The sequence below is a fragment of the Mizuhopecten yessoensis genome, unplaced genomic scaffold (genome assembly GCF_002113885.1).
Source record: "Mizuhopecten yessoensis strain PY_sf001 unplaced genomic scaffold, ASM211388v2 scaffold11141, whole genome shotgun sequence".
Lineage (NCBI taxonomy): Eukaryota > Metazoa > Mollusca > Bivalvia > Pectinida > Pectinidae > Mizuhopecten > Mizuhopecten yessoensis.
In genome coordinates this window covers 450,146-458,767 of record NW_018408900.1, presented here as the reverse complement: position 1 = coordinate 458,767, position 8,622 = coordinate 450,146, and the positions used below count along the sequence as shown (strand labels likewise).

The following is an 8,622-nucleotide window of genomic DNA, read 5'->3' as shown; positions in this document are numbered from 1 at the left end:
TCAGGAAATCTTTAAGTAAGATATGCTAACTGCAAATCATGAAATTAACATGGATTTTACACTTCAACACTTTCAAGTATTTACCTTTGACAATACAATGCCACAATTGACTAAAATGTAAATAACATGCCAGTTGTTTGCAAATAAGCTTGTCTTCAAATGACAACGAGTGACCTGTTGATCGCCATGGACAGCCGGTCAATGAGCATCGATTACCGAAGTCTGTACCATCAAATCAGATCCACTCTTAAACAGTGTTCACGACCTCTCGATTCTCCTAGACAGTTACCTGTATTGTGTATTAATTAAGTGCCATTGTCGACTGTTACCTGTGTGTATTAATTACCTGGTCTACTGCCAACAGTTACCTGTGTTCACAACCCTCCCTTTGCCCCCGCCCTGCCGCCACACCTCCCCTTTTGTTTACCTGTACGTTCCAATCAGCTGTCAATTCGAGCAGTGATTAGTATTGATCGATCTCATCGACTCCTCACAGGTAACTAATTGATAAGTGATCGATTTTTGATTGAGTCACTCTGGTCTTGGCTTCAGCCACGGGTTAAGCTAAGGTGAACACTTTTTACCATGTTAATTAACAAAAACATCAGGTAAAGTTAAGGGGGTATATATAGATAAGCGTGGGCAGTGTACGGCATTCAGGATAAGGCCGACCAGTACCACTGTCTTGTATAGACGAAGATTCCGAACACGAAGGTAATAACTTTTTTTATCTTATATTAATGATGAAATGCATTTACTTTTAAAACTAAATGTTTGATAAATCATTGATAAATATTAGACATTAAATTAATATGTTTTCTGTTCCTCCATAATTTATGTACGACGCATTTATTTTCTTATTGATTAAATTTTGATTAAAATATATTATTTAAACTTCTACATAAATGATGCAAAACGATTATACACAAGGTGTTACAGCATTCCAAAGGCCCACCTAATACAGTTACATAAAGACAGAAAACACACAGTAATGATCAAATAAATACATATAACAAAACATTACACGTATTAGGTATTTTTTAAAATACAGAAAATAAACAAACAACAAAATAGAAAGAAGTAAATTGTAATAAATTTATCACTTAACAGTAGACAAAATATTTGTTTTGTTTTTGTCTGATATATATAACATGCATTATTGTTGACGATTTTGGACTTTTGAGGTTTAAAAACATTTATTACTATCCTTTATGTAAGAGTGTTCCTCGGTAACATGAACTGAAACACACTTTATTTAATTTATCTATAAATTGTTGTACAAAATTGTCATATTGGTCATGTGTAAGTTGGTTCCAAACAGCTTGGTCCACTACCAGTGTGTGTATGTGACGCATGTTGAGCGTGTCACAAGGCCCGCTTCCATTGGTCTCGGTGAAAATGACACCCGTTCTTTTCTTTAGTAAAACGGATACTCTTCAGCATTGTTTAAAAATAGCATACGGATATTTTATCATTAAACGAAATCTTTGTTTTGAAGGTGAGTAAGTATTTTCAAAAATCTCTCATGAGTTTTTTTTATTCCCGGAGACTTAAAATGTGAAACAGTCTGTCGCTCACTCTGTTTTATTTGTTTTATAACGCGTAGAAAGTTTTCGTTGTTCTTTCTTTATTTTTATATAAATCTAAGTTTTAATTTACCCTATTCACAGTAACCAATGCATAAGCAGTAACAGCGCAGCGAAACTAATTTATTCTTTGAGTGGAAACACATTTATAGCTTCAACCATATAATTGCAAAATTCCGTCAATTTCAAGTGAAAATACTCTTACTGTGTTCCCAAAATAGCAATATAATTAAAGTACCAATTTACTCCTGATTAGTGGCACGATTCATGATAATAATAAACACACTAAAACATACACATAAACAAAAGTTTAACTAAACATCCAACTGTTCGGCCCCTACCATCACCCATGATTCCTAGAAGGTCGAAACAGCTGTATGGTGCAGTGTAATTTTCATTTTAATATCTTTAACATTTTCCAATTTATTTTTAGATGAACACCATGACATTTGACCAGGAAATCACCTCTGACCAGGATATGACCTTTGACGAGGAGATGATGACCCCGAAAGTGTCCAGGAACAAGTATAGTTTCCATGATGACGACTCTGGCCTTGGGTTTGATGATGAGGTATGTTTAGAGATCAACAAAGGGAATTATAATGAACAAAATCTATAAATCGTTCTCGCGCATTTACAAATATCATTAATGTAACCATATAAATTTCCATTTGAAAAATTCAGCTTAAATAATTTCATAAAAATAAAATACAAAAAAATGACACACCAGTGAGTAAAATCAAGCCTTAATGTCTTTCTTACTATATGCATCAACAAATAGCTATGCATATACTTCAACAAAAATATTTTCTTATGAATGTATCTTTGTTTATTGGGTTAATTTCTGATTAAAATATGCACAATTTATATTTGCAGGACTACGAGGCAGTATTCGGAGGAGAGTTCTCTCCGGGGAATGACAAACCGGAAATCACTGATAGCAACGAGAACGAGGTGAGTATTTCCATATAAACAATTTGGGTAAACGTCAAACTAATAAAAACATTTGAAACCACTTTTAATCCTGTAAAATATAAAAAAATCAGCACTATAACTTCGGAATATTACAGCTAATTTTTACTATTGAGATTTAAAGTCAGATTTTGTTTTAAAAATTCATGTCATTTGCATTGCTCCTTTTCTGTAAAGAAATGGTAATAGATTGTGGCATATTTAACTAATTAATCATTCCCTATGCAGTTTCAGATCCATCGTCTATCCAAAGGTTCCGTGGTTCGTCGGGACCTGTTTTCGAGGAAGCGCCCCCTACAGGAACATGAATGTGATGACTACCCCGCACCAAATTGCCGAACTCTGAGACAGGAGTCAGTTTCGTTTGCGATTGGGGTAAGTTGCACAATTGACATTTCCGCCATAATAGAAGGCTATACTCTCCAGTATTTCGGATAGATTAAATTGTTATATAAACTCTGTATAGTCGACCAAATCAAACAATATTTATAATTTACACCACTCAATTAATTTCATTATTTTTTCTCTGGAACTTATAAAAACTTGTTTTTAAAGTGCTATCAAATTTAACTGAAAATAACATTCTTTTGCGTTTCTTTCAGGACCATGATGATCATATTATGTGTGATAGTGCTGATGTCAAAACGGCTATGGATTTGATGACGGAGACGGGGGACTTAGTTGCGGACGGAAGTCGACCGTATTGTTTACCAACCATACCAGGAAAGCATCAGGATCTGAAGAGCATTTCACCAGAAACGGTAACTTTCCTTTTCAAAATAGTGACCCCAATTGAAATGATATATATAGAGAGAGATGGCCGCTTAAAGAGTACTTCCGGTTGTAGTAATTTTACTTTATGCGAATTATTATAAATATGCAAACGTAATTGCGAACTTGTGATTGATAAAACGGGTTTACGTAATTGATCTAATTTGTGACTTGATACCAAAGAGTACTGTTTCCCAAAGATTAAATCCTAAACTTCAAAGACAACGCAGTTCTTAAAATCATTCACAATATCTCTCCTGTACCGTTGTTAGAATCGCTGCTAAGGCTGAAATCCTGCACAAGCTAACCGTTGCAACAAACAAACTTGCACATTGTGTTTGCCGATATTTATGTATTCGGAATTAAACAATTCTTTGTTATAAGATTGAAACCCGATTAAATGTCCTTATTTCTATCGTTCAATAGATGTGTCACGTGTTACGTGGCGGGTACGATGACGTCATCGCTAGTTGCAGAGTCGTCGACTGTCGGTATCCATACGAATTCGAAGGAGGACATATACAGGTATGCAGATAAATCGATCCCAGACGATCTGTCTTTTCTATAATTAGCACCAAGATCACGTGCATTATGATCATGGACATTTTGCTCCATTATATACAACCATATTAGCCACATATGGTAAACCCAAAATCCGAAGTAATTTCTTATTATCTTTAACTGAGCTAACTTAGCTTACTCTATCCCTGGTTGTGTTTTCGATACAGGAAAAACATTAGTCAGTACCAACTATCGCTAACAGGTCAACTCTTACTGTACGTGACTCCCCTCATAACCGGAAGTCTGCCTTGTTACCAGAATGTCACGTGGTCGAGTTCATCAACGGAATCTGCTTCTTAATTCGTGTGTATGTCGATATTGTTTTATCTATGTTGCTGTAAAAATATTTGACCTATAAAAAAATGCTATGTTTCAGGGAGCAGAAAACCTCCACACACATGACACCGTCAGGGAACTTCTCCGGACCGGAAGTCGTGATCACGAGAGACATGTCATTATATTCCACTGCGAGTTTTCGTCCGAAAGAGGGCCAAAAATGTATGTATACATATGTGTTCAATTGTTTCTTGATTGTTCTAAACTTTTTTTGTCATGTCACAATAAAGCAGATGTGGTACAAGTTATCACAACTAAGAAGCGCCATCCCCAACGTTGTAAATGTTGCTTCTTTGGGAACGTACTATACGGGGTATCTTTCTGTTTAGTATTGTGTGTTTAACCCCTGTGCATATGTCGTTCTATAGAAAAAGATGGCACCAGGGAATGCTGTACTTATTGGTTCAGCTCAGTTCCTTATTCTTTCGAAAGTAAATAATTTATAACAAATTGGCCCATGCAAAATATGAATGGGTTTTCATTGGTTTTTCCGGGCTTGCTGTCCCGTTCAAGGGAATCAAGAAATTATCATGCATTTTTAGTGTTTTTATTGCGTGCTTTTTTCATCTGTGAATATAAAAGTAGACTATATTTTGTTCTTTTTTTTTAACAGGTATAGGTTTCTTCGAGCTGAGGACCGTGCAGTGAACAAGGAGAGTTATCCTTCCCTGATTTACCCGGAAGTGTACCTATTGGACGGAGGTTACAAAGCTTTCTACGAACACGACAAGGTTAGTATGCACCACGTGATCATAAATACTGTAATAGCGGAAATTCTAGCGTGTGGAAATGTTCGCGTTGTAGCACTTTAAAACTGATCGTGATATGGAAATTTTCATATGCATTTCGCTATAATTTAATCCACGTGACCAACGCAAGTATTTCCATACCGCGATATTTTCCATTTTATATGATCAGTCTGATTGTACGCTGGCTGATTTGTGTCATTTAGTTGTTTCTTCTTTTCGTTACAGAAAGACAAGATTTAGTCGTTTCACATCAGGGGCGAAAAGACGAAAGAACGAGAAATACGATTTGTTTATTCTCGTCTCGTGTGGATTAAATACATATACATAAATCAGTTACATATAGTAAAGAAAGACATTTTTGTAGTGTTATTCTTAGAATCACACACATGTTTTAATATTTATCATTTGTCTCTCAACAGACTTGCTGCAGCCCTATGTCTTACGTACCGATGCTTCACAAGGGACACATGGGCGATTTACGTCATTTCCGTTCGAGGTCAAAGTCCTGGGCTGCTGGCCAGAAGAGGAAAAACGCCATGAGACTGCAGTTTTGATAATCTCAAAAACCAACGAACACTTTACACACACAATGTACGGAACCAGGGTACGTCCGTTTTGCGAATTGCTGTGACGTTATCGAACTAATTAGGACCAGCTGTGATAAACTGACATTTCTGTGATATTCATAAATAGTGCTATTTACAAATGACTTTCTGTGATAATGTATTGTTTATATCATTGTTATAATAACGGTGCTATAGGTAAGAAAAACATTGGGTTTCCCTTGTTTTTATTTCTCTGTCTGTCTTTCTGTCTTCCTGTCTATCTCTCCTCTCTTTGTCTCCCTCTCTGTCTGTCTCTCTCTCCTCTCATTTTCTCCCTCTCTGCCTGTCTCTCCTCTCTTTGTCTCCCTCTCTGTCTGTCTCTCTCCTTTTGACTTTATTGTTGTGGATTTGTATTAAAGATAATTTTACAGAGAATATTGTATTGTTATTCGTTTAAACATGCTTTTCCTGCAGAATGTATGGAATTTCAAAGTACAAAAGACTTTATTGAAAGTGGTAGAAATGGAAACAAGAGACCGGCGACCAGATGCCTAATTGGTTGAGCGTCCGTCTAGAGTTCGGAAGGTCCCGGGTTCGAACCCCGGTCTGGCTGTGCATTTTTCCTCTCCTGTTACAATACTTATAATGAGCAATTGCGTATGACCAGCATGACACCAAAACAACTACAGATATAGCACAAAAGAATATTATAACATTTTTTGTAATCAGGTACCACGAGGAATTGGTATTGTTATTTGTCGTGACGTCAATACTACACTTAATATAGTGACGTCGGTCAATACGACGTCATTTAGTCACGACGTCACGAACATTCTCTTTATATCACTACACAAATGGGAATTATGTGGGAATTACAATCTGATATCTTTCTATTTTGTTTAGTAAGGTTATATAGTGGCAATGCAGAGCAAATGGAAACATATAAGTATTTATACCGTACATACAAGTATTTATACCGTGCATACCATTGATTCTACCACAATGCGCTGTGTTATTCCACTCTCAGATCATTGAATATGAGTTAACACCACACGTGGTATATGACCTTTATGTAGTTTTGATTTGTCGAGAAGATGAACCTTGACCGGGCGACTTTTTTCATGCACTTTTTGCCGCGTGCTGTTTTGATCGCTAGTTTCAGGCAAAATTGCTACAGACGCTCGATATCGTTTCGACGCCATACCGTCGCATGTCCAGGTCGTGAAACCCAGAGACGTAATATAAGCTTATATGTCTCTGTGAAACCCAAACAAGATCTGTAACAGTGTCGGAAAACATTTCGTTTTCCCCATATCCCGTTATCAATATTTGGAGGGCCTGTCTATGGCGGAACTCTCACTATAAACGTCAACCATAGAACCTCACGAAGAAACGTCACAGGCCTATGGTTTTGGCTTCATCACTTGGCGGTAAGCAGACTTCGTACGATATGTTTACGCGCATATAGCCCGTGGTTAATTTATATTAATTAATGCAATATTGCATACTCTCAATATTTAAAGACGTTCTTTTATTTTAAGTTTTCACGAAGTTGTTGCCGAAACATTAATTTTAAAAAAAAGTGAATAAAAAAGTCATTTTTGAATATCAATGAGTGACTTTTTACATATTTCGTTTTAATAAATTTTATTGGACAAAAAATTGAACTAATGGATAAGACAACAGGCTTACCCTTTATAAGTATTCTCATATCCGGTATTAATTGACAAGAAGCATAAATTTAGTACATGGATCAACGAGACACACTCATATACACTTACAACCATACCATAACACACATACACATTCACAAACACACACACACACTTTTTACATATTGGTCATATCACTACGCCAGCCTTGTCAACAAATTGTGTGTATGCTATTCAAATCAAGAAATACTCCAGCTGTTTCCGACTGAGATTGTGGTAGAAACAGATCACACGACTCGTGGTTGTTGAGTATGGTATTTATTTCATTCTCGTTAGTTAATTTTCAAAAGTTACAGAAAGACACTCGCTAAAGCTCGTGTCTTTTGAAACTTTTGAAACTTATCTAACTCGAGTGAACTAAATACCATATTCAACAACCACTCGTTGTGTAACCTCTTTTTATATCGTCCATACAAGTATTTATACCGTGCATTCAAGTATTTATACCGTACATACAAGTATTTATACCGTATATTAACACTATTTTTATATATTTATTGTTCCAAAATGGTCACCTCCCGGGGGCCTTTGTAGGTAGGGGATTCACAACCATTTAGAAACCTGGATACTTTCTTTTTCTGTGATGATTATTACTGGTTTTTTTTTTTATTAATATATGTGATTATCTCCCTTTACTTTACATACGATTGTCGCTCCTTGTTTACCTTTATGCGACGTTAAATAAAGTTTCTTGTATCTTGTACGTAAATATAAGTTACATTCTATAAAGATAACAACAATGATTGCGATAACAAAGTGATTGATTTCCGGTACATTTGTAATATGGTTTTTTTCCTTTTTTATATGACGTATGGAACTTTTCACAAGCAATATTACATGAAAAATATCCTTGTACCAGATATGTGACTCCATGAACCAGTCATATATAAATCGTGTCATATGAAATGTTTCTGATGTTTATCTGCTAATTGTTTATTATAATAAAACACATTTAGGACTGAAGTACATGTGAATTCATGGATGAATAAATTTCCAAAAGCCGTGAGAAGGGGAGGTAACTCGGATAAATGTCAGAATGTAATCACATCAAAGCTGTGATGTGATAGCTTGTTCTGTTGATCGGTGGTATTGACATGTGTGGCATGCTCACAAGCCTGATTCTCGACTCAACAGAAAAAACTGTGACTGACATCCAAAATTCAGTTAATCGAACAAATTCAAAATAAACACAATGATGCACATGTATTTAATGTTGAAACTCGCTATTTACTTATTTCGGTTTATTGGTAGATCCAGAGATAGATTTACCTATGGATGGCATTTCATGCAGGATCATTGAGAAATATGATTTAAAAACAATCCTAAGCCCCACTGACGTTGTCCTACAGTAGTTTGGTTACGTATATACTGTGGACGGGTCCTCATTGTC

General features: G+C 35.8%; 1 protein-coding gene across 2 annotated transcripts; it reads left to right on the top strand.

Moving 5' to 3' along the window:
• Positions 1-627: 627 nt before the first annotated feature.
• On the top strand, positions 628-5,831 carry LOC110466675 (M-phase inducer phosphatase-like). 2 transcript variants are annotated; one of them, XM_021523350.1, is made up of 9 exons: positions 628-714; positions 2,020-2,157; positions 2,463-2,540; positions 2,787-2,933; positions 3,161-3,319; positions 3,756-3,854; positions 4,267-4,388; positions 4,840-4,957; positions 5,395-5,831. In XM_021523350.1, exons 2-9 carry the CDS (start codon positions 2,020-2,022, stop codon positions 5,527-5,529), a joined length of 996 nt encoding a protein of 331 aa, XP_021379025.1. In that variant the 5' UTR covers positions 628-714; the 3' UTR covers positions 5,530-5,831. The 2 variants fall into 2 exon arrangements, with proteins under 2 accessions (XP_021379025.1, XP_021379026.1); XM_021523351.1 differs by lacking the exon at positions 3,756-3,854.
• Positions 5,832-8,622: the final 2,791 nt, after the last annotated feature.

Bases quoted from the DNA above. Each gene is read 5' to 3' on its own strand.
- LOC110466675 (XM_021523350.1), top strand. From the start codon at position 2,020: ATGAACACCATGACATTTGACCAGGAAATCACCTCTGACCAGGATATG. The intron at 3,855-4,266 runs GTATGCAGATAA...GCTATGTTTCAG, and splicing joins TCGAAGGAGGACATATACAG to GGAGCAGAAAACCTCCACAC. The intron at 4,389-4,839 runs GTATGTATACAT...TTTTTTTAACAG, and splicing joins TCCGAAAGAGGGCCAAAAAT to GTATAGGTTTCTTCGAGCTG.